Below are 26,888 nucleotides of genomic sequence, written 5' to 3' on the forward strand. Positions count from 1 at the left end.
ACAAACTTGGTGTAATGTGTGTGTGTGTGTTTGCTGCAGTGTGCTTTACAGGTACTGGTGCAACCCTGTCCTTGAAGACTACCTAAAGAGTATGTCCACTTAGTCAGACTAATGGCCTAGCTGTTGAAGTTGAGATGCTGAGGGAAAGGGGTCTGTCTGATTTGGTTATTCCTGCACTCTTCTATGATAAGAAGAAATAAGAAATTGGACTTCTCACAAAGTCTACCATTTGCATCTGGAAAGGAATTTCATCCCTGTAAGTTCTCTGTGGGATGAATCCTGTCTATTCTCATGTCTGGTCTGGATCAACTTGGGCCTTGAGTACCGTAAAGGGTCAGATCTCAACCTTATGCCATGTACACACGAGTGTTTTTTTCCTTTGGAGTAAACTCTGACGGTTCCTCTGACGGAATTCCGCTCAAGCTGTCTTGCATATACACGGTCACACCAAAGTCTGCCCGTCAAGAACGTGGTGACATACAACACATACGACGGGACTATAAAAAGGAAGTTCAATAGCCAATAGCTTCCATCTTGTACTTCAGAGCATGCGTCGATTTTCATATGTCGAAAACCACATACAGACGAGTGGTTTTCCCGATAAGAATTGGTTCCGTTCGAAAAAATTTAGAACCTGCTCTCTTTCTAGGTCTGTCAGAATTTTCAACGTAAAAAGTCAGATGGGGCATACACACAATTGGAATATACGATGAAAAGCTCCCGTCTGACATTTTGCACGAGTTGTTCTGTTTCAAAGGCCTCATGTCTCTCCCACCCTAGTGAAGGCCTTTGTACAGGGTGTCACTCACAATCTCTGTTTGCTTCTGTCTGTTCTTCAATTTCTACCCCTTTTGAAACTATTGAGGACTTTCCTTATGGCTGTACAAGCTGCTGAGGCTGTGGACAATCGCGGCACAGAATTTAGTGTGTTTGTAAACAGTGATTTGGTTGGTTGGTTCTCCCTGAAATGAACTGTGAGTTCAGGGAGAAAAAACAGCTGGATCTGTGAGTAAGGCTGGGTTCACACTGCTGCGGGGGAGATCTGGATGTGATTCGCACCGCACTGCAGTGCAAATCACATCCGATCTCCGTAGCGATGCGAGTTCAGCCATACAGATAGTATGGCTGAATTCGCATCGCTCCCGCAGCAAACTCGCACGGGACCCTTTTTTTGGTCCGCAACAGAATCGGATCGCATGGGTATTCACACCATGCGATCCGATTCCTGTGCGAGTTTGCAGATCGCACTGCGATATGCGGACGGATCTGGGGGTGTCATTAACATTTCATTGACACTCCCAGCCGTCCGCATAGGGCAGTGTGAACTGCCGGTGGGAGTCATGCGATGCAGGAAAACGCTGCGGATTCGCGGCGTTCCCGCATCGCTATAGTGTGAACCTGGCCTAAAAGCAGTACATATTACACACATTAAACTTGTTAGGCACACAGTCAACCCCTTCACAGCCAGTGTCCATTAGTATAGTGTACAGTATTATCACTGATCATTGTATTAGTGTCAGTAGCGACATCCACGTCAGTCAGTGACCCTCCCAGCCAGCGTATATGTGTATGTATGTATGTATATGTATGTGTATATATATATATATATATATATATATATATATATATATATATATATATATATATATATATATATATATATATATATATATATATATATATATATAATATATCTCTATCTCTATCTCTCTCAAAAGTTAATAGAATACACCACTTTTTTTTTTTTTTTTTTTTTTTCTGTAAAAAAATTTTTTATTGATTTTTTTTCATGTGAGAACACTGAAGAAATTACACTTTGCTACAATGTAAAGTAGTGAGTGTACAGCTTGTATAACAGTATAAATTTGCTGTCCCCTCAAAATTACTCGGCACACAGCCATCAGTGTCTAAACCACTGGCAACAAACGTAAATACACCCTTAAGTCTATCTCTATTTTCTATTATCTCTGTCGCTCCCTCTACTTACCATAGTAGGTAAGGTGGAATAAAGACAATAGTCCATCCAGTTCAACCTGTGTAGGTGTTTGTGTGTTTAGTGTCTATAATTTCCCATATCCCTGTATGTTTGTGTTCTTTAGGTTGTACGTCCAATAGTCTTTCAAATCTATCAATACTCGCCACCACCAATTGTGGAAGAGTTTTACATCCTTATTGCCCTGTGTTCTCTTACACGCCCTGAGACTGAATAGTTTTTTTCCTATGCTGGGATCACCATCAAGGTATTTGTAAATTGCTATTGTGTCCCCTCTCGAGTGTTGCTTCTCTGTAGAGAACAAATATACTGTCTGTAGTCATTCCTCGTAATTGAGGTCCTCCAGTCCCCTTATTCATTTTGTTGTCCTTCTTTGGACTCTCTCCAGCACATCTCTTTGGAGCACTGGTGACCACAACTGGATGAAGTACTCCAGATGTGGCCTAACCAGAGTTTTTTATTGGGATAATTTTTTTTTACTAAGGCTACATAACCGAGTACCTTTTAACCAAAATTTTAAAAGAAATTTGATTTAAGGGATATATTATAGAACCAAAAGTAGGGTGGGGTTGATAATAATAATAATAATAATAATAATAATATTATTATTATTTATTTTTTTGGTATTTCTTTCTTTTATATAATATACCACCAAAAGAAAGCTCTGTTTGAAAAAAATTATATAAATTGAATTTGCCTTCAGTGTTGTATGACGGAGAATTTTAACCACTTCAGCACCAACGTATAGACATATGACGTCCGCAGATGGGCTCTCCCATCCTGGGCGGGCGTCATGACGACGTCCTCTCATTCCCAGCCGTCTAAGGGGCACGTGCCAGCACACGCGGCATCACTTGGGACCCAGTGCATGTGCGGGCACCCGCGATTGTCCGGGAACACGGCAGGACCGTGGATCTGTGTATGTAAACCCACAGATCCACATCCTGTCAGTGGAGAGGAGACTGATGGTGTGTTCTCAGTACAGAGAAACACCGATCGGTCTCCTCCCCTTGTGAGTCCCCTCCCCCCACAGTTAGAATCACTCCTATAGGGAACATATTAACCCCTGCAGCGCCCCCTGGTGTTAACCCCTTCCCTGCCAGTCACATTTACACAGTAATCAGTGCAATTTTATAGCCCTGATCGCCATGTGAATGGTCCCAAAAATGTGTCAAAAGTGTCCGATGTGTCCGCCATAATGTCGCAGTCATGAAAAAAAAAATCACAGATCGCCACCATTACTAGTAAAAATAAATAAAGTATTGATTTTCAGACGAGAATATTCATACGAAAAATCTTTGTACATCTCTTTAACATTGTTTTAAAATGAATTTCTCAACGAAAATTCCTTTGACCAAGTTCTCTGTTCAGCTCCTTCGAATTTTCCCATCACTGTGGTCGAAAACTAATGTTGATTTGACCCAACTAATGATTAGAAAATCTAACGAACTTTCTTAAATTTTTTTTATTTATTTATTTATTTTTTTGTATGGCCAGCATATAATATAATACAGATCTGTCTGAAAATCAACAAAACAGTCTTTTTTATTTATTTATTTTTACAACTTCACCGCCCGGCCTATAACAGATTGTCGGTCGGGTGGTGGTTCTGTTATCCTGACTGGGCGTCATATTATGTCCAGCAGGATAACATGGCGGGGTGCGCAGCGCGGTCATTGCTAGTTCGGTGTATCTCTGATCGTGGTAAGGAGCCTTTGTCAGAGGCTTTTTGCCACGTGATCAGCGGTGACCAATCACAGCTGATCATTGCATGAACCAGGAAGTGGCGGTAAAGGTCATTCCTTGATTCGTGCTGACAGGGAGAGCCGATCGTCGAGATTTTTTAGGTGCCGTCGTTTGTTGCCATTCCACGAGTACGTGCAATTATAAAGTGTGACACGTTTGGTATCTATTTACTCGGCGTAACATCTTTCAAGTTTTACAAAAAAATTGGGCTAACTTTACTGCTTCATTTTTTTTTTTTTTTTTTAATTCATGGAAGTATCCCTTTTTCCCAAAAAGTAGCGTTTATAACACTGCTGCACAAATACCGTGTGACATAAAATATTGCAACAATCGCCATTTTATGCTCTAGATTCTCTTCCAAAAATATATATGTTTGGGGTTTCTAGCAAAAAATACGGATTTTAACTTGTAAACACCAAATGTCAGAAATGGGCTTGGTCACGAAAGGGTTAAGGGAAAAAAACCTTACATTTTTAAATGCCCATCATCGCAGCCTTGCACACTGTCCATCTGCAGCCTTGCCTAAAATTACATGTTTGTTTTGTTTGTTTTTTTATTTTTTTTTATTTTTTTACAGAGAAGTTTTTTTATTACCGTATTTGCCGGCGTATAAGACGACCCCCTATTTTTCAAGTGAAAACATAGGTTTTGGGAAATACTCGCGGTATAAGACTACCCCCCTTCTGAGGCAACACCTTTTTAAAAAAAAAAAACATTAGAACCATTAACACAAAGCAAGAATGCCAACTACTCATCCGCCATGCTGTGATATGTCATCAAGTAAATCAAACAATAATAACACAAATAGAGATCTATTTAATGCCACAACTCTGGAAAGTAGAATTTTTCACTAACCACACCTATACCACTTTTGGGTTACTTTCTATGGGAATTGTCCACCAAAATGCATTTAATAACCCCCCTGTCATATGTCCCAGATTTACCTGTCCCTCTTGGGTGCCTGGGACCTCAAAGGCAAACAGCAGGATGTATAGTAGTAGGAGATCAGTGAATGGATTTACCCAGGGAAGTATGGTGAGCGGTGTATTATTTTAATGAATACAACGCCTGCTTGGATTGGCAGAGGCTGTAGCATCATCAGCCCTTGCTTCTCTCTCTCTCAAAGCCAATCCGAACAGGCTACTCTATGTAGCCTGCTCGGATTGGCAGAGGTTGTTACTCCAATCCAAGCAGGCTCTGTATTCATTATTAGAATACATCGCTCGCCGGGATTGGCTCAACGGCGTATACTGTTTGTAGCTGAAGCCACATACAGTATTAGCAGACATTTGGGGGCTGACATCCATTGGACAGCATTGTATACCCGGCGTATAAGACGACCCCTGATTTTTGGCATTTTTTTTAAGTGTAAAAGGTAGTCTTATACGCCAGAAAATACAGTATTCAATGACAAACTAGATAGTACAAACACAACATATTCCTTACAAAGGATTTGACAGTAGGTATTCAAATACACAACATCAAATTACATGCATATTGGGCTTCCCATTCTAACAAGACAAACCGTAAGGAGACCACAATCTCAGAACCCGGGATTTCACACGATTAAGCTAAGTGCTACCATCAGTATCGGCCATACCAAGATTATATGGGGGGGGGGGGCCTCCCAGAGACGGAACACCCCACCCCTGGGCCCATCCAAGCAGGGGCCCATCCAAGCAGGACCCCATCCAGGAAGCAAAGGGAAGGGAACAACCCCCTGTCCCCATCACTGGCAGGAGAGACTTCATTTTGACAGAGATACTCCTGAAATAACCTGGGGGGGGGGGGGGTCAGCCACACACGCCCACCCAGTTTGACCATACTTTATAAAATTTCTGCGGACAATTTCTGCTCTCATAGGTGATGCGGTATAATGGTAACACATTATTTATGGTTTTTTGCCATGTTTCCCTGGATGGGGCCTCTTTTTGTTTCCATTTAATGAGCATTTCCCTTCGGGCATAAAATAATGAAAAGGTTAGACGCAACTTAACATACCGATCCCCTTCTGTATCTTCCAAATGACTTAGGAGCATAACTTGGGGCTCTAATGGTACCGATACTCTGCAAACCATCCCCAGTGTGTCCGCCACTGAACCCCAGAACGGGCGTAGATTGGGACAGGACCAGACCATATGAAAGAAGGTGCCAGATTATAGTTCGAACCTAGTACAGATAGGGCTACTACCAGGGTATATATTCACTAACCTGTGAGGTGTATAATAAGCTCTATGTAGGAATTTTAACTGTATATATCTGTCTTTGGCTGCAATCATGGACGGTATACAAGTAGTTGGACACTCCTTCCACTCATCTCCCAGAGAAGGGATATCTTCCTTCCATTTGGCCTTGGATCTATGGCTCTTGACCTCATGCGCCACCGTTGGAGATAGAGATATAGGGAGGACAGGGGCATTTCCAGCACCCCCGAGATCAGGAGGCGCTCGATTTGAGTCAGGTTCGAGCGTCACCTGAGCGGGGATTTGAGCCCTATCTGAAAAGAGAGGTTCTCAGCAGGCCGTGGGTTAGTCTCAGCTCTTGGACCTGTCACCGCCAGGCTAGACCTTGGCCCTCTATACGGTAGATTGGACAATGCAGCATATGAGCCCAGGAGGGCAGCCTCCAAGGTGACAGCAAGATTCTGCCTGGGTTGCGAGAACCACCACCTTATCGTCACCAGCACAGCCGCCCAATAGTACACTAAGAAATTGGGCATTGCTGGCCCACCCCTGGACAGCGGAAAGTATAGTATATTAAGTGCTACTCCTTGGGGGTTTTCCTGCCCATAGGAATGAAATTACTATACTATCCAGTCGACGGAAAAAGGATCTGGGGATTGGAGTCGGGGTTTGCCTAAAGAAATAAAATTTGGTTAAATAAATCATTTTTAAGAGGTTGCCCCTACCTACTGGGGTCAAGGGGAGACACCTCCAGGTGGAGCATTTCTGTTGAAGTTGGGACAACAAGGGGTAGACATTTTTATCGAGGTAGCTGGACATTTCATGCCCTATCCTGACTCCTAGGTAAGTAAACTCACCCACCCATTTCAACGGGGTTCCTGTAATTATCCGAGGCGTTGACTGGCACAGGGGAAAGAGGGACTGATTTGCTCCAATTTATGCGGATGCCCGAGGAAGCGTCCAAAATCATCAAACGGAGCCAGAGCCGCTCTCAAAGAATCAGAAGCATCAGCCAAATAAAGGCGCGAATCATCCGCATATAAAGAGATCTTCTCTACCAATGTACCCACCTGTATGCCCCCACTGACTCGTCCGCCCTGAGGAGAGTGGCGAGAGGTTCAAGTGTCAACGCAAATAAATCTGGGGAGAGCGAGCACCCTTTTCTCGTCCCCCCCTCCCCAGTGCAAACGCCCCTAGAGGACCCCGTTGGTGCGCACCCTTGCCCTGGGTCGGGCATACAGCATCCCTAGCCCCACTCCACCGAGTCGAATGCCTTCTCTACATCAAGTGAGGCCACCACCCCAAGGCCCCCAGACGAGGCCATTGCAATATGTGTATGCAGTCTATGGATATTTATGTCTGTTCCCTTCCCTGGCATAAAACCTGTCTGGTCCGAGTGTATCAGTGCCGTAATGACTGTGTTTAATCTGTTGGCAGAATTTTTGTGTCAACATTAAGGAGGGAGATAGGGCAGTAAGAAGAGCACAGGGCTGGATCCTTACCTGGCTTGGGAATAACCACTATCCCCACTTTGTGCATTGAGTCAGTGAGGTAGTTCTCCTCCATGGACTCGGCTAATAGAAAGTGGAAACGAGGGGCCACTTTTTCTGCATATGTTTTGTAGAATTCCACCGGGAAAGTATCCGGACCCGTTGTCTTGCCTGCCTGCATCATTTTTAGTGCCTTTTGGATTTCCTCAATCTTAATGGGTGCGTCAAGTTTTATCCGCATAGGAGGGGGTGAGGGTCGGGACATCTAGGTCCTCGAGATAGGCCGCCAGTTCCCCAGGGTCGTAGACCACCCGGGAGCGATATAAACTTTGGTAGAAGGAGGCAAATTCACTGTTGCTCTCCTCTGGCCCGTCAGTAGTTTGAATCTGTCCTATATTCATGCCCGCGGAATGCTCCTTGGAGAGCCAGGCCAGCTGCTCAAATATCCTCTGTGTTTGATGGAGGAGCCTCTTCTGTGTTAAAGCTGTCCGCATCAGAAGGACCTCTCTCAACAGGGATTGTAATCTAGCATAGGATTGGGGGTCCGGGGCTATAACATTTATAGCCTCCTGTCTTACTGCCTCAGCTTCAAGGTTGGTAAGCTCCTTCCTACGTTCTCTACAGACTTCTGCTATGATGGTCTGGTACTGTCCCCTAGAATACGCCTTGAAGGCATCCCAAACTGAGGAGGCCGAGGTTGTGCCAGCGTTCACCTCCCAATACATTTCCATATTCTCCCTGTATTTCGAGTCCACCCCCTCATCTGATACCCAATATCGGGACAGTCGCCAGAGCCTGTCCGCTGAGGCAATTGAGAGGTCAAGGTCTAAGAGAAGAGGGGCACTCTAGGGAGAACCGAACCCCCCCGCATAGACTAAGTCGATACGGGAGAATGTTCTGTAAGATGCAGAATGACAAGTGTAAGCCCTGGTATGGGGATGTTTCCACCTCCAGATATCAATGAGGCCGTATGTGTCCGCCCATTCCACAAGCCCCTGGCGGGTTGTGCCCGTGGGAAGGAGTGTATCTAGCCCAGTATCAGGAACCAGATTAAAATCTCCAAGAATGAGCACACTCTCAGTAGAGAATTCGGCTATTTTAGCAGTTATTTGGTTCAATACCCGAAAGGAGGCGGGGGGCGGAAGGTACAGACCTACAATTACCCACAGTAAGTTGTTTATTAATGCGTGTATCACCACGAACCTGCCCTCTGGATCCAAAGCCAGGTTGAGAAGCCCAAAAGGGAGTGATTTCAAAACCAAAACGCTGACCCCTCTTGAGAAAGTAGAATGGGTTGAGTGATAGTGATAACCCACCCACGGCTTTTTAAGGCTAAATTATTTTATTTTATTTTTTTTCCCCCACCAAGTGAGTCTCCTGGAACACAAACGTATATGAGGATGATAAAATTTAACAAACTGGAAGACAAGTGATCTTTTAATAGGAGAATTTAGGCCTCTTGTGTTCCATGAGAGTATCTTAAGAGAAGACATTAAGAACCCCGTAAGATGATGTAGAATGGTGAGTGGGAACCAGCGAGGCACTCAAACAATAGCATGCATGCAATTTCAATCAGGTTATTAATTAGCAGTACTGTCAGATACCGTATAAACAGCTTAAACAAAAACCCAGGGTCTGCAACGGCAGGCCAACAGAAATAAACCCCCCCCCCACCCCTCAATCCCAAAGGAGGGCTTCCATTCCCAAAAACATGTTGGCTCAACTTGGGGGCAATGTGCAAGAGGTGTCAACTTCCAACTGTAGGCCGGGCTACAAGGCAAGGTAATTGCTCCGCAGACCCGGAAAGGTTACATCAGTGCAGGTCACCCGGGTCCCCGGGGGCACATACTTCAGTACAATGAAGAATTAAGCAGAAGCATCAACGCTGAACCCCCAGACCATATATACCCCTGGAACGTCACAATGTCACGACCTAGAAGGTTTAGTATCGCCATTGGAAGTCGAGCTGGAATACTGCTTGGAGGCAAGCGTGTGGGCAAACAGGCTACAAGCCTGTCCAGAGAGTCACTTGCCCTCAACCCTTGCCCTCCGTACGTTGTTCAATGTTGCAATGCAGCAAGGGGGGGTATCCCCCTAGAGTTAGGTGCAGCACTCAGGATGTCCATGCGGGGGAGTTCCCAGTCCGCATGTATTGCAGAAGGGCAGTTAACGTGAGGCACCAGAGCAATTCCTCCAAACCGGCCCATGGAGCCCCTTATCCAAAAGGTGGGAGCACAATTGCCCAGGGCAGATTCTAATGCACCCATCTTGGGAGAAGCGACAACCAAACTCTCCGCCCCGTACAGCAGACCGTCGCCCCACAAATCCTCCATGTTGGGGGGGAGAGGAAGAATCAATACCAACGTGTCGTGAGTCCTTCCCACCCCCCCCCCCCCAGGGAGGGGAGGCAGCCACACAGGAGTAAGCCCCGCAGACAGGAGAGCGGGACAGTATATTAACTCCCCGTAATGCATAGTATAACGAGTTTCCTTCCATGAGCAGCAATGACCTTGTTCAGGGGTATCTAGGGTACAACCCAATGATGAGCCATGGCCCAGGGGTTCAGCATACCTGTTAGGAATTAGCGGGGAAGCGTCTCGGCCCAGGCTGCAGCCTCCCTAGATGAGGTGAAGAACTGTACTCTCTCCCCCATCCTGAACTCGCAGCCGGCCTCTGTCTTGATCGAACCATTTTCTTTGGCGCTGGGTCTCCACCGAAAAATAGTCTTGTGTTTTTCAAATTTTAATTCCCTTTGTAGCCTTGCCGCGCAGAGGACCGTGCCACGGTCGCGGTAATGGAGTAATTTAAATATAAAAGTGCTTGGAGGGGCACCCTGGGGGCCTCTGGTCACCGGGATTCGGTGGGCTCTTTCAATGGAGAAATGTGGGGAGAATCTGGCCTCAGGGAGCAGGGATGGCAAAAGTCTCTCCATGAATATGACCGGATCGTTGCCCTCTGCCCCCTCTGGAAGGCCGAGAACCCGCAGGTTATTACGCCTATTGTGGTTCTGGGCATCTTCGGCTCTCGTTTCCAGGGTTTTAACTCTAGTTTTTTTAGGGCCTGGATGTCCGCATGGTGGTCCCTCTGGACATCCTCTGTCTCTGAGGTCCGCCTCTCCATTTCCACTACTCGGTCATGGAATTTGTCCATGTCTCTCCAGATGAGGGCCGTTTCAGTCTGGACATGGTCAATCTTGGCCGTCAGCATGGCCTAACAGGTTATTGCCAGCATTAGGGCATTGAAAGGCCGCGGAGCTGGCTTGTATAGCCCCCGTCAGGTTGGGAGTCTGTCTGAGTCTCCATGTGGTAGGCCGCGCCGCTGGTCTCACAGCCACCGTGCCGTTCTTCTTTTTGCCGAAACGCCTCCCCCCGGGCATCGCCCACTGTGCCCCCGCAGGAGGAATAGGTGCAACGCCGGTTACCTACAGCAGGATAATAAGTTGGAGCCGGGAGCTCAGCTAACACGCATCCGCTCCCTTCGCCATCTTGGACACGTCCCCCCCAAAATTGCATGTTTTTTTTTTTTTTTTTTATTTAGCGCTGCCGAGATGTTCGGCTCCTCTCACCGCCGACAAAGAGCAGTGTGTACTATGTACTCGGCTCCGCTCGCAGGCACGCCCTGTCCCACCCCTTGACCCAGCTTCTTCGATGGACACAACACTGGTCCAATGGCGGGACTGGGCGTGCCTGCGAGCGGAGCCGAGCCTAGCCGAATACACAGTACACTCGGCTCGGTCAATGTCGGCAGCACTCGTCTTGCCCTCACAGACAGCGGGGATCGGCGTATAACGCGTGCCCACGATTTCCCTCTGATTTTAAGGGGGAAAAAAAGTCGATAAATAAGGTGTGTTTATTTTTGGGGCATATTTCAAGTCCTGTTTTTTTTTTTTTTTTTTTTCGTAGGTTTTCAAGTTGTTACGGTGGTTACGTGGTAGTGGTTCCATTTTAACTTGTAGATGTTCATGCCTCATCTGATGCTGGCTTCAGGCAGCTCTGTAGCCCCTTGTAGCCAACCTTGTTAACCTGTTGGGGGATATATATATATATATATATATATATATATATATATATATATATATATATATATATATATATATATATATATATATATATATATATATATATATATATATATATATATATATTCCTGCCATCTATCACTATCCCATAAGCCTGCACAGAGTTTAAGATATTGAATTAATGCTTTTATTAAATACTTTACTTTTATATAATCTAATGCAGTGTTATGTTTCTCTCCAGTCTGCCGAGTTTGGAATTGTGCCAGTGTCATTAAGCCATGCTCGAGATGCTTTCTTATTTGGACGACTGGTGGAAAATCTTCTGACACATGTGAAAGATCAAAGTAGGTAACCGAAAAATGTCATAAATTGATGACTAACGTTTTGGTGGCAACATTGCCTAACAAATTGGTATATAATTATTATTAATAATGATTTTTTTTTTTTTTTTTTTTTTTTTTAGCTGATGTTCTCTCCAGCTTTAAGAACACTGTTAAGAACTGTCTTTTGAACCCTGAACCAGAGCTCCGGCCTGCTCTGTCAACTTTACTGACACATGACTATTTTAGGTACGCAAGTTGGTGCCTAAACCAGATATTTTTGTGGGACTACGACATTTTGTTTTTAATTGACTTTTCAATGTATTTATGCCTTTTTTAAGTGAAGTCAAAGAGTCCTTCACCAAGTCTCTCTTGTTGACTGCCAGAACGATTGATATATCTGAACATCCTCTAACATTGAATTGGCCCGATTTTCAAGTTTTATGTTGAGCTAGGTTGCTTGGTTTCCTCAGGTCATATGTATTTCCTGTCCATTTCATTCTTTCTCATGATAAATGCTTGCATGCTGTGCAGACATGGGTGTCTGGTTCTTTGTTTTAGGCTGTCCAACTGGCAAGCCACTGTTGCTTTTAGAAGAGGGAGGCGTTATTTGCTACCGTATAAAGATGGGGGTTGTGTTTTACACTTTCCAGTCATGGCCAGAAAAATGAAGACATGTTTTTGTCAGTTATTACTGTTCTGGCCGAAAGAATGGGGGGGGGGGGGGGGCTACTTGCAAAGTAGTTTTATTCACAAAAAGCAGTTTTACTGTCAGCGCTGACTAGCTGTCACAGTGATCGCATGATTGGCTGCTGTCATACCTGCTTAGAGACACCATGATCTTGATCCTCACTTTTTAAGGCACAGCACAAAAAAAAGACATCATCTTGTCAGAGATGCAAATGTTTATTGTGTGCAGGCATGAAATAGTTAAACATCATTTTAAAAACAAGGCACCAACTAAAATCAAGAATATGGAGTTTTTTTGAGGTTTAGAAAGTCAAAGAAATTGGTTGAATATATTTAATAGTGCTTCCTTACTCTTAATTATGAGGTGGGCTGCAGAAATTTACAGGATGGGTAAATCGGGCGTGCGCATCAAATGACCTGCTGTACTTTCTTGCCTGACAGGTTTATTAATCCCCAGGTTCAGCTAAGGGTACAGCTTTCTAAGAAAGTAAGCGTGTGCATGGGGGAGCAGTGGTATGGGTGCTGCTTTCAGACACTTTTATATTTTTATTTATTTATTTATTTATTTATTTTTTTTATATTGACTAAACTAAGAAAAAAACAATAGATCCTACAAGATAAACCATTTCTACCTACCTTCCCTTGCTATCGCCATGTTCGATTTTAAAACTGCCTGTCTATGCATGAGATACAGTGTGTATTTAAAATATAAATATAACTGTGTGTAAAAATGTTTTTTTTTTTTCCATTCCCTCCTCCCCCACTTCTAATGTTTTTTTAAATAGAAACGATTTTGTGGAAATTGTCAACTTCTTGGAAAGCTTAACTGTAAAAAGTGAAGAGGAGAAGAATGAATTTTTCAAGTGAGTACATGGGTAGAGGGTTTTCTGGCCACTTCTATGCTATTTCAATGGTATTTTCATTTCTGTGCTTTAAAGCCAAAAACACAAATGTAATATTTTGTAGCTTAACAATTCTTAAGCAGAGTATACATATTGAGGGTTTTTTTTATTTTTTTTTATTTAATTTTCGTTCAGCAGCAGGTTGAATGGGAAAAAAAAACGTGCACATCCTTGTATTAACACTATCAACGTGGATGCCGGGATCCTTTTAGCTGTGGCTTTGTTTTTCTGACAGCGAGGACTCCTCCAAAGAAAAGCCAAAAGTAAACAAAAGCGCAAGACAGTGTCTTTTAATAAAAATAAATACAAATGTCCCCTGGTAGTGATCCTCCTCGATCGCGATGAACGGCAGTCGCTGACCCACCCGAAAAACAGGTGATCCTGCCCTATGATGTCTGTCTCAAAGGCAACGTGTTGTCACAGGTGGCAGAGCCACCTAGTGACACCACCGGGTGACTCTTCCCCTATATTGTCATGGATGAGTGCTGACTTGGGGGCAGGGTCACATGGTGACATCACTGGGTGGCCCCACCCTTTTGTTTACTTGGTGGCAAGGGGAAAGTGGTTCTTTCATTCATGACTGTACAGAGAAACATCGACCAGTCTCCTCCCCTCATCAGTCCCCTCCCCCACAGTTAGATTCGCTCCCTAAGACACACATTAAACCCCTGCAGCTCCCCCTTGTGTTAGCCCCTTCCCTGTCAGTCACATTTATACAGAAATAGTGCATTTTTTTATAGCACCAATCGCTTTATGAATGTGAATGGTACCAAAATGTTGTTAAAGGTGTCCAATTTGTCCGCCACTATGTCAGACTTTTGCGCAAATCAATCAATATATGCTTATTGGGATTTTTTTTTTACCAAAAATATGTAGAAGAATACATATCAGCCTAAACTGAGGAGGAATAATTTTATTTTTTTTAAATGGAATATTATAGCAAAAAGTAGCAATTTATTATTTTTTCTCAAAATTTTTTTTTTTTTTTTTTTTTCATAGCGCAAAAAATAAAAAACGCAGAGGTGATTAAATACCACCAAAATAAAGCTCTATTTGTGGGGAAAACAAAAAGGTCAACATTTAATTTGGGTACAACGTTGCATGACCACGCAATTGTCATCCAAGTTGACAGCGCTGAAAGCTGAAAAATGGCCTGGGCAGGAAGGGGGTGAAAATGTCCTGTATGGAAGTGGTTAAAAAACGGCACAGTTTTTATTTTGTCGTACTTAACCACTTGCCGACCGCGCCACAGCCGAAAGATGGCTACAGCGTGGTCATGTTTTTCTGGATGGACATCCGTAGATGTCCTCCCAGAATCTTGCTCTCGTGCGCCCCCAGGGGCTCGCTCCCGAAAACATCCGTGACCGCAGGGTCTGGAAGAATCGGCGCATCACGGTAAATGGCCGCTGGTAGCGGCCATTTACCATGTGATCACTCCGTCAAATGATGGATTGATCACTTGTAAACAGACCGGCGGCATGTCATGATGCCAGTTCCTCCATCCCCTCTCTGTACCGTTCGATACAGTACGAGGGGAGAGGGGGGAGATGGCAGCAGCGCTGTGGGCTGGATGTGTAGTGCCCACAGCGCTTCTCAGTGCCAATACTCTGCAATACTCTGCAGTAAATTTTAACAGAAACAAAGAATTTTTTTTTCACAAATTTTCTGTCTTTTTTTGATTTTATAGCGCAAAGCGGTGATTAAATACCACCAAAAGAAAGCTCTGTTTGTGTGAAAAAAAAGGACAAAAAATTTATATAGATGACTGAGTAATTGTCATTTAAAGTGTGAGAGCACTGAAAGCTGAAAATTGGTCTGGTTAGGAAGTGGTTAAATCTATTTATTTTTTTTTTTTTGATTTTACATACGGGCACATAAATACAATTAAAACCTGCAATGTTTGATTTGGTCTTGTATAGGTTTCTATTGGACAGAGTGTCAACTTTGCCAGAAGAGCTCATCTCCACCAGATTGGTCCCTCTGCTGCTAAATCCATTTGTATTTGCGGAGCCTATGGCAGTGAAGAGCTTTCTGCCCCATCTTCTGAGACCAAAAAGAGGTAATTTTTAATCTTTATGAACAGACTTTCAAATTGAGCAGGATTTGCAGGTGGTTGAAAAGAAGAGGAACTGGGCTCTTCTGTGTAAAACCACTGCACAGAGCAGGTAACTAGAACATGTTTGTCATTTTTAAGAAAAATTAAAAAACGTAAACTTTATGTCAAAATGCTTACCGTAATTTTCCTTTCCTGATGGACTCCATGGCAGCCAACGTGTGGGTTTAGTCCCGCCTCCATTACCCTATAGGACGATACTCCCATAAATCTTTGCTCCCTGCCAGAGGCCGTGTTCGGTAACTATCCTACTCCAGCCATTTGGGAGGGAACTCCTGCTGCCATGGAGTCCATCAGGAAAGGAAAATTACGGTAAGTATTTTGACATAAATTTTCCGTTTTCCTGACAGACTCTATGGCAGCCAACGTGTGGGAAATAACTTGCCAAAACACACCCGGGTGGGCAAAATGCTGCATAACAAAGATTTATTTGACACCGTCAACCGACAAAACTTTAACACCAAAGTCAACTGAGGAAAGAGCCGCCGGCTCAACACAATAATGAGACATAAAGGTGTGTATTGAAGACCACGAAGCCGCCCTGCATATCACGTCAGGAGCCACATGGCGAGAGGCCGCCCACAAGGTAGAAAGACTTCTGGTCGAATGCGCCGTCACCGCCTGAGGAGGAGCCAAGCCCTTTTCTCTGTACACCCACTGGATTGCTTGAACTATCCATGCCGCAATTGACCTGACTGATGCTCTAGTGCCCTTGTTCTTCCCACAGAACAGAACAAACAGGAAGTCCAACTGCCGGAATGGAGCTGTAGCCTCCAAATATAGCTTTAATGAGCGACCAACATCAAGTGGATGAATTTCCGAGGATCTGAATGTGGGTAGAGAGAATTCCTGATTTTCATGAAAAACCAAGGTGACCTTAGGGTTTGACCCCAACATTGGAACTAGGACCACCCTGTCCGGAAAAAGTTCGAAAGGGTTCTTTGACTCCTAGAACCTGAATCTCTGATACTCGTTTTGCCGAGGTGACCGCCACTAGGAATGCAGTTTTCAAGGTGAGTTCTCTGATAGAGCCTAATTGAAATGAGAAAAAAAGTCCAGAACTAGAGGCAGATCCCATTTAGGGAATCTGGGTTTTCTCTGGGTTCTCAATCTTACTGCGCCTTTGAAGAACTGCTGGATAAGGCCGTGCTTGGCCCACGGAACCCCTGTAAATGCGGAGATAGCCGAGACTTGAACCCAAAGGGAACTAACTGACAAGGGTAAGTCCTAGCCTGATTGCAGGAAACTCAAAACATCTTGAACTGCAGGTGAAACGTAGGAACTAGTTCTGGAAGACATATAAGGTATAAATTTGGCCCAGATCCGTTCATACACTTTATTAGTACTACTTCTCCTTGCACTTAAGAGGGTGGAAATGGCCTCCTTAGGACACCCTAGTGCTTCCAGCCTTCCCCTCTCAAGAACCAGGCCCTCAACTGAAGGTGAGCTGGACATGGATGGAGAATCGAGCCTTGGGAGAGCAGGTCCTGTCTGGATGGGAGAGGAACTGGGTCCCAAAAACTGAGGAGGGATAGGAGAGGAAACCAAGGCCTGTTGGGCCAATGCGGAATTATTGCCAACACCTCCACTTCCTCCCATCTGAGTCTCTTCAGGAACTGAAAAATAATTGGAATTGGAGGGAAGGCGTATGCCTTGTGGAACCACCAGTGCTCTGTTAGGGCATCTATCCCGTAGGCCTGCGGATCCTTGAACCTCGAATAGAACCTCGTTAGCTTCCTGTTGAAATGGGAGGCGAAGAGATCTACTTCTGGAGAAATCTCCAGGCATAGAACCCACTGAAACACATCTTCGTGAAGGGCCCACTCGTTGTCCAAGTGGACTCGTGAGAGAAAGTCCGCTTGGACGTTAAGAACTCCAGGCACATAGGCTGCTGTTAGGTTGGCCAGATTCTTCTGGGCCCAACGCATTATTGGATCCACTTCCCGCAGCAGAGACCGACTTCTGGTGCCCCCTTGCTTCCTTACGTAGGCGACCGCAGTCGTATTGTCCAGCCTGAGGACTACGGATGCTCCCACTATCAGATGCGGAAATGCCAACAACGCTAGGAAGGCTGCTCGTAGTTCTAGCACATTTGACACTATTCCCCGAGAGGGAAAGTCCCAAATGCCCTGAGCCACTTCCGATAGACAATGCACCCCCCAGCCCCTGTTGCTGGCATCTGACGTCACTGTGATCCATTTGATTGGAAGAAGGGAGTGGCAATTCAACAGGTTCTCCCGACGAAGCCACCAGAGGAGGGAACCTCTCATGGTCTGAGTAATCTCGATGGACTGGACCTTTTCTCCCGAACATTGGTGAAGGAAACCCATTTGAAGGGGACGCATCCTCCACTGTGCCCACTTCACCATCGGTATGGTGGACACCATGGTGCCTATGATCTTTAGGCAATGAAGAGTACTGAGACGAGATGAAGAGAGGGCCAGGTGGATTTTGTCCCGTACTACTGCAACCTTCTCCTCTGGCAGAGAGATGGTACCTTTTGCCGTAATGAACAGAGCACCGAGGAACACGAGAGACTGTGTAGGAAATAACTTGCTTTCCTCCAAATTCAGGAGCCACCCGAATTCCTTGAGGGTTGCGATAACTTGATCCCTGTGTTTTCAAGAGGCAATCCCTGTCCTGAGCCAGAAGAAGCAAATTGTCCAGATAATGATGAATCCAGATTTTCCTGATTCTCAACAATGCTACAACTGCTAGAAGGACCTTCGAGAATGTGCGAGGGGAGGTTGACAGACCAAAAGGAAGGCAGGTAAACTGTAAATGAAGCTGGCCAATGGAGAAACTAAGAAACTGTTGGAACTCTGGCCACCGGGACGTGAAAATAGGTGTCTTTTGAGATCTATTGAGACAAGCCAGTCCCCTGGCTGCACTGACTGTTGAATCGTGGACAGTTTCCATTTTGAATTTCTCCTTTCTTATGAAGCGATTTAGACGCGTCAAGTCTATTACGGGTCTCCACGTACCGTTCTTTTTCTGGACCAGGAAAAGAGGGGAATACATTCCCATGCCGTGTTGGTTGTCTGGAACAGGAATAGCGGCGCCTTGATCCAACAGATTTTATGTAGGCTAAAAGAATTTGTCTTTTTTTCTTCCGACCTTGGAATGGATGTGGGAACACACTTGAGTTTGGGGACACTGCTGAACGACCAAGTGTGCCCCGAAGGAGACCGTCTTGACGGTCCAAAAATCCTGGAACGAGGCCGCCCAGATGTGCCGAAAGTGGAACAAACGAGCTCCCACCCGGACCGCCTGGACGGGCCCGATCTCAAAAGGACTTAGTAGGCTCCTTTTCCCCCATCGAACTGCCCATTGCAGATTTTTTGAGAGATGTCTGTCTGGACCTCCAAGATCTGGAGAATTCCCGTCCAGGCCTGTAAGTGCGTGCCTCCCTGGCACGGTCTTGACCCTGCTTTCTTGGGAACGATCTCCTTTGACTCTGCAGGCTCCTATTCTGGGGGAGAAACCCCGACTTGCCCCCGGTGGCCCGAGTTATAGCACTATCCAGCTTATTGCCGAAAAGAAAAGAACCATCAAAGGGAATACGGCACCTTGCTTAGAAAAGCGGGATCGGCTGGCCAAGGACTGAGCCACAGGGCACGCTTGGCAGTTACAGATGAGAGCATAACTCAAGCCACCAGTCGGATAATATCGATCAAGGCCTCCCCCAAGAAAGCCGAAGCCAGTCTTGGTTCTTGAATGGGAGAACCCTTGGCAAGATCTTCTGAGACGTTTCTGAGTGTTTCATCAACACTATCAGACCAAATTTCCATCGCTCTAGACAGAGCCGCTAAGGCCAGAGCTGGTTTACAGGCCATGCCAGCCGTAAGATAGATCCTCTTCAGGTCAGAATCAATTCTCTTGTCCAGAGCATCCTTAAGAGACTGTGTCCTCGAGGAAGGGTCACATGTCTGACCAGTCTCATTACTGCCGAATCCACCAGAGGGGAAGACTCCAAATATTAAACTTCTTCCTCCTTAAAAGGGTAAAGTCTCTGGATCTTAGATAGAAGAGAATTCTTTTTCTCTACCTTGCTCCACTCATCCAAGATCACTTCTCCCAACTCTGAGAGGAAAGGGAAGCTAATACGCTCCTTTTTTGAATTGTTTAAAAAACGTTCTTTGCTTCGCCGGAGCCACTACCGGCTCTTCTCAGTTCAGCGTTTCCTTAATGGCTTTGACCAAAGGAGGAAGCAAGGAAAAGTCAAAACCCGAACCAGACTCTTCTTCCTCAGATTCACTATCTGAGTGGACAGCAGACGGATGGCTAGGCAAAGAGGAATCCCATGTGTCCTGGGCCTGAGCATCCCTCCCCGGAGACCTTGGAGACTCTATGGGAGACAAATGGGGGGCTTCAAATTTCTTTAGACTGTCCTTTGACCAATTTTTCCACCATAGACTTCAGCTGTTGGTCAGAGTCACTCCTTTCACCTGTCGCTTTGACATAACAGGCATCACAAAGGGACTTGTCAGCAGGAACCTGCATCCTGCACCCCCAGCATAAACCTTCAGCTGCGTGACTTGGGCAAGCTGTAGAAGGGTGGGAAGGTTCCCGGCTACGGAGACTAGTTCTCGCAGGAGAATCATGACGTCTGGATCTGGAAGAGGAATGCCGGCGGTGGGACTTAGACGAATCACTTCCTCGGTGAGAACTCCGGCGTTGAGTAGACCTAGAAGGGCTGAAAAAGGGAGAAACCAGCAGTGGTAGCGGAACATCCCCTAATGTTCCACTGTTCCCCCCCCAGCAGGTAACCCAAAAAGAAGTACCTTCTACGAGAGGGCTGGCCACTAGCAGGCGGCGAGGCATCCAAGGGAATCCATCAGGGCTGGAAATAAAACAGCCCCAATTAAACACAGAGAACAGCTAGGATAAGCAAAGATAAACTGACCTTTCCCCATAGACGCATACCTAATGCTGAAGAAATCAGGGCTCAGGAATGGCACTGCAGGCTTTACAAGCATCCCAGAGGCTCTGCAAGCTGTTCTCTGTTTTTAAAACTGCCGCCATAATGACGTCACGAATTACGCCATTAAAACGCTAGTGCGCATGCGCAAAGCCTGCAACGTGCATGCGCGAACCAAGCCTCCTCCTCGCGCCGGTCTCACGCATGCGCAAAACGACCGAGCGGCGAACGAGGAAGTAGCTGGGTGGCTGGAACGCAAGGAAACCAGCCGCCCAGCTTGCCAGATACACCGCAGAGCGATGTATGGGGGACACAAGAGACACAGAGCACAAAAACATACAGAAAATGACATAGAATGGCTGCCATGGACAAACACAAAGCTCACCACTCCTGTACACGGACACCAGCCGATGTAGGTCCCCAAACACATGCCGGACTTCTGGGGGGGGGGGGGGACGCGCGCGATAGTCACCTGCTAGTAGCTAGGCTCACGACTAACACGTGGCTTCACCTGTCAGTGACCAGGCATACACCTCTTCAGCGCCTCTTCCATATGCCCCTTTTCCAAACTCCGCTAGTAGCTAGAGCTTATTGGAAATATGCGACTCCAAGTTGCTCGGCCGGTCCGTATCGCAGAAAAAAATGCAAGTCTTCAGGGTAAAAAAAACACATGCTAGGTCCTATGGAGGAGGACAAAAAAAAAACACGGCCTCTGGCAGCGAGCAAAGATTTATGGGTGTATCGTCCTATAGGGTAATGGAGGCGGGACTAAACCCACACATTGGCTGCCATGGAGTCTGTCAGGAAAGAGACTTTAGTATAATTTTAAGAATCCAAATCCACTCATACACCCATTTATATATTATATTATAGCTGACCTCCTGGGAAACTTTAAAACCTATTCCTTGCAGTGGGGCTTCCAGTGATGACTGGCTTATTGGGCATTTCACCTTGAATTTGTTGATGTAAACCATGGGCAGTATTCGTGGTGCATCACGGAATTGAATCAAATTGTTGACAGGATAATCTGAATCGACACGTGAGACCAGTGAAGGCGTGCACCTCTTTGGCAGGTAGTAGAGAGGCAATATCTCACCACCTGTTTTAACCTTGTAAAAAACAGCATCACCACACTGCAACCATGTGCAATACACACAGTTGTGGGGTGGTTGCAGTGCAGCCCGATTTACGCGGAGGTATACTTTCAGCCATGGCCACATCAAAGTTACACTACCAGCTGCTGCCTTGGCAGCTAAAGGGGGAGCAGTTAGGGGTGATAAAAGCTCAACCGCATGTTTTTACCACCCCCCAACCTCACACGTACACAAGCCCTTGGTTCACATCTGTGTGGCTACGTGCTGCATGTAGGACAGCCCATTCATTTCAGTGGGCTGCTCTATCCTCTGTGGGAATGCAGGGGGGAAAAAAGTCCCCGGCACTTTCAAAAAACAAAAAACAAAAAAAAAAAATTGTGACGCACCAAAAACACCCCACGTTTTCCAATGTGTGGTGTACCAGTAAGAATTAAGGGCACCCCTAAAGAGCAGAGCATTTGTCTGCGTGTCAGGAATGAGCGAGATTTTGTGTGCGCTCCGCAACACACAGCAACGTGAACCAAGCCTTGGATAGGGGTGCCTTGAGACTGAAAATACTTTTTAAGGGCGCCTGACTGGAATAAAGTTGAGAAACACTGCTTTATATTACAGTATGTGTTTTGTGCATTTTTTTTTTTTTTTTTTTTTTTTTTTTTTTAATAAATCTGTCACTAGCCCAACGCATTGCTGGATACAGGAAAACCTCCTCCCATGTGATCCAACAAGCAGAGAAGTCCCTAGTGAAGATTGAAAAAGAGTTCTCCAATGACCCATCGCCTTCCAATGCTGAACTACAAGCCCGCGTAGTAAATAGCCTTCACTTTGAGAAAGCAGAGAGAAAAACATTTTACAACAAGCAGAGAATGTATGAATGTGGAGAACGGGCGGGTCGCCTCCTAGCTTACCTGGCTCATTTGGACCACAAACCGCCGACGGTGGTCTCCCTTCGCACTTCCGCTGGGGATTTGGTTACTGAACCCGCTGAGGTGGCCGGGTAGTTCCGCTCCTTCTTTGCATCCCTATATTCTTCTACTACCAACAACCCCCAAGGGGAGATGGTGACACTCCTAGCTAGAATAGATTTGCCCACACTCTCACCATCGCAGGTAGAATTGTTGGAGGCCCCCATCACTGAGGAGGACATATCCAAAGCAATATCACACCTAAAACCATCCAAAGCACCCGGATCCCATGGGCTCCCCCTTGAATTTTATAAAACGTACACCGAAACTGATACCTAGATAACGGGAGATATTCTCCCACATATTTAAAGTCTGCTCTCTACCCAAGTCCATGTGCGAGGCCTATATAGTACTTACACCCAACCCTGGCAAAAATCTTGAACTTCCTGAATCCTACCGTCCAATATCGCTTCTCCAACTGGATATTAAAATTCTGGCTAAGATCCTGGCGTTGCGTTTGAAGGAGGTGATTCTAACCCTGATTCACCCGGACCAGACAGGGTTTATGCCAGCAAAAAATACAGCACACAATCTTTGCAGACTTAACATGAATCTACAAGCTGAGCAGGACCAGATGGGATGCAGAGTTGTGGTGTCTCTAGATGCTGCAAAGGCGTTCGACTCAGTTGAGTGGGATAACCTCTGGGAATGCCTGGCATGATTTGGATTTGGGCCTACATTTATCACATGGATCCGACTCCTCTACCAGAGCCCCAGTGCTAGGGTGTTGGTCAACGGGAGGGTTTCTGACTCCTTCCCCCTCTCTAGGGGGACGTGTCAGGGATGTCCCTTATCACCCCACCTATACGCCATAGCAGTGGAGCCCCTTGCGTCCTCTTTGTGAATGCACCCGGGGATCAAGGGACTGCAATGTGGGAATCTAATTGAAAAGATGAGTGTATATGCTGACGATATGCTTTTATACCTTGCGGATTCTGGCCCTTCCCTACTGGCAGCATTAGATGCAATTCAAGCATTCGGCAACTATTCAGGTTTAAAGATAAACTGGGACAAATCCCAGATCCTCCCTATTGACTTGGGTCCCCCCACAGTAAACCAGGTCTCCTCCCCCCCCATCCTGGTTGGTTATATTAAATATAGGTATAATTGTTACCCGCTCCCCTGAAGACTTTGTCAAACTTAACATACAACCTCTGATTGCAACACTAAAAACCAAAACACAAACATGGGCTAAACGACCCCTAGGTGTAATGGGCCGTATAAACCTGATAAAAATGGTCATACTCCCCCAATTTTTATACATACTGTTGCATGTCCCGATATACTTACCCCTTAGAATTTTCAAAATCATTGATACTATCCTCAACTCCTTTGTGTGGGGAGCAAGCCGACACAAACTGTCATGGCGAGTACTGAAAAATCCTACTGATTTAGGAGGCACGGCACTACCCGACTTTAACCTATACTATCTAGCAATTATCCCACCTCTATTACTTAGTAAAACAGGATAAAGATCGATACCTGGCCCTGGTGTGCTCCCCTCATACCAGCACATACACCACCCCTTCCAAATACTATTCAGAGACCCAACGGATCCATGGGTGCTGGGAAGTAGCAGGGGACTGCTCTATAACTATTGTAAAATATGGGAAGTAGTGAGATGCAGATTGAAAACGCCACCCACACATTCACATACACCACTGTGGGATAACCCAGGCCTGAAGGAATTAATATCTATACCAGATCAAAACTTGTGGCTTTCCCGAGGGGTGACATACCTTTCAGACATTTACCGAGATGACACTTTGAAATCATTCCAACATCTCAAAGACTAATTTAACCTCCCCAATTCCATGCTTTTCCAATACCTTCAGCTTCCCCACACCCTCCAAACTCAATTTCATGATAACCCTCCTAATCTAGAATGTATGGACACTGAGTATTTTACTAGGACAGGACTCCGCAAAACTCATCTCCATGTTCTATAATGACTTTCTCCGACCTACAGCGACTGCACTAGCCTGTACTCTAAAAGATAGGTGGACAGGAGACGTGGGGGAGATGGAGGACAAGGAATGGGAGGACGCGCTAGGCACCTGTAAAACAGTCTCTACTAAACTTTCTGGTCGCCTAACACAAATATATATCATCAACAGAGTGTACATGACCCCCGGTCACCTTGCCAAATACAGACCGGATCAGAATCCCCTTTGCCCCAGATGTGACAGTGCCTCCAGTACCTTCTTTCACCTTATTTGGTCATGCCCAGTAATACAAGATTACTGGTCTCGCATAGTTAAGTTCATACATGACGAGATGGGATCCCCCCTAACATTATGCCCCAAACAATGTTTACTGGGTGTGTTCCCCAACCCAGAATCTGACAAGTTCCATATCACTTTTCTGCAGGAATCACTATTCATAGCCAGATTACTAATGGTGAGAAAATGGCTGAGGGCATCACCTCCGACACTTCAGGAATGGATATCCACCATCAACAATGTACTACCTTACAAGAAAGGAAACTTTTATGCTCATAGGGGCTGCCCGGCCAAATATGGCAAAATTTGGGACTCCTGGTTGGGCAACGCAGCCACATGTAATGCCATGACCGAGAACCCCCACAAAAACTAACCTATAACCCAATGCAAAACTACCCTCCTATAATGTATCCACCAACTGAACTACCTCTATATATGAACCCCACTGTTGTGTATACGTAGTGCACTGTAAACAAAGTTTACTGCACTGTAAACAAAGTTTACGCTTTCAATTAGATGTTCTTCAATTGTACCCCTTCCCTTTTTTTATTATTATTACCTATCTGGTACTGCCAAACATTCATATTTTGTAAATGTGAAGTCTTCTCAAATAAACAAGTTATTTGTGTAAAAAAATAGATCTGTCAGTTCTTAGCTGCTCTGTTTAAAGTAAGCCTGTTTTTAAATCGCTCAAACTGACTTTGACTCTATTTTTACTCTCATCTGAATGTGTCCAATAAGTGACTCTTCCTCCCCTCTCTGTCTGCCTGTTCCTTGCCAATTCAATCATAATTCAGATATAGGAAAGGATAGGAACAGATGAGCCAAACACAGCTCACACTTACATAAATTGTATGCAAAACTACAGCTGCTGCATTATGAACCATGTTCTTTTTCTATCGCTTGTAAACAGAATTCCAGCATACCGAAATGCTATTTAAAGCAGACTTCCGCCTTGCCACTGATAACTTAGTGCAAGTTTTATTACAATAACACAACTTCATTATTCCACTTGATATATATCTCTCATTTTAATACAGATATTATGGGGAGAAACCGTGAAGATTGTCTCCTGTCCCCACCTCTCTTCCAGACCAGAGTAATCCCAGTGTTGATGAAAATGTTTGAAGTTCACGAAGAACATGTTCGAGTGGTGTTGCTGACCCATATTGATGCTTATGGAGAACTTTTCACTTTAAAAGAACTCAAAGATATTATTCTTCCACAAGTAAGATCATTTTTTCATAAGATTGTTATTTCATAAAAGAAATGTTTTGCACATAAATGCTTCCATTATGAATACATACACTATATTGTCAAAAGTATTGTGACTCCTGGCTTTACATGAACATTAATGGCATCCACGTCAGTATTGAGTTGGCACACCCTTTGCAGCTATAAAAGCTTCAACTCTTCTGAGCAGGCTGGCCACAAAGTTTAGGAGTGTGTCTATGGGAATTCCAGAAGCGCATTTGTAGGTCAGGCACTGATGTGGACGAGAAGGCCTGGCTTGCAGTCTCCACTCAGATTAATCTCAAAGATGTTCTGTTGGTTTGAGGTCAGGACTCTATGCAGGCCAGTCGAGTTCTTCCATCCCAAACTCGCTCATCCATGTCTTTATGGACATTGCTTTGTCCACTGGTGTGCAGTTCTGTTAGAACAGGAAGGGGTCAGCCCCAAACTGTCCCTACAAAGTTGAGAACATTAAATTGTACAGATTGTCTTGTTATGCTGACTCCTTAAGGGTTCCCTTCACTGGAATTAAGGAGCCAAGCCCAACCCCTGAAAAACAACCCCACACCATAATCCCCCCTCCACCAAGTGATTGTGATTTTGACCAGCGCACAAAGCAAGATCCATAAAGACATGGGTGAGTGAGCTTGGGGTGGAGGAACTTGACTGGCCTGCACAAAGTCATGATCTGAAGCTCATATGAATTTGAGCAGAGACTGCAAGCCCAGCCCTTCACGTTCAACATCAATGAACTCACAAATGCGCTTCTGGAAGAATGTTCAAACATTCCCATAGACCTACTCCTAAACATTGTGGACAACCTTCCAAGAAGAATTGAAGCTACTATAGCTGTAAAGGGTGGGTCAACGCAATATTGAACCCTACAGACTAAGACACCATTAAAGTTAGCGTGTGTGTGTATTATTTTTTTTTAAATAAATAGGCAGGCGTCCCAATATTTTTTTATAATATAGTGTTGTTTAGTGTTCACCTTTTACAGA

The 26,888-nt window shown here is 45.2% G+C and overlaps 1 protein-coding gene across 2 annotated transcripts in view; it reads left to right on the forward strand.

The window, feature by feature from the left end:
* Window positions 1–26,888, forward strand: part of SCYL3 (SCY1 like pseudokinase 3) — a 104,564-nt gene that overhangs the window by 37,913 nt on the left and 39,763 nt on the right. For both annotated transcript variants that reach the window (XM_077452602.1, XM_077452601.1), the window contains exons 4-8: window positions 11,672–11,774; window positions 11,894–11,999; window positions 13,226–13,303; window positions 15,262–15,401; window positions 25,695–25,882. In XM_077452602.1, the coding sequence (XP_077308728.1) occupies window positions 11,672–11,774; window positions 11,894–11,999; window positions 13,226–13,303; window positions 15,262–15,401; window positions 25,695–25,882 (615 nt within the window). The remainder of the gene's footprint in view (window positions 1–11,671; window positions 11,775–11,893; window positions 12,000–13,225; window positions 13,304–15,261; window positions 15,402–25,694; window positions 25,883–26,888) is intronic.

This window comes from Lithobates pipiens, unplaced genomic scaffold (assembly GCF_037356315.1).
Source record: "Lithobates pipiens isolate NorthernLeopardFrog02 unplaced genomic scaffold, aLitPip1_a1.2 Scaffold_23, whole genome shotgun sequence".
In the NCBI taxonomy this organism is placed as follows: Eukaryota; Metazoa; Chordata; class Amphibia; order Anura; family Ranidae; genus Lithobates; species Lithobates pipiens.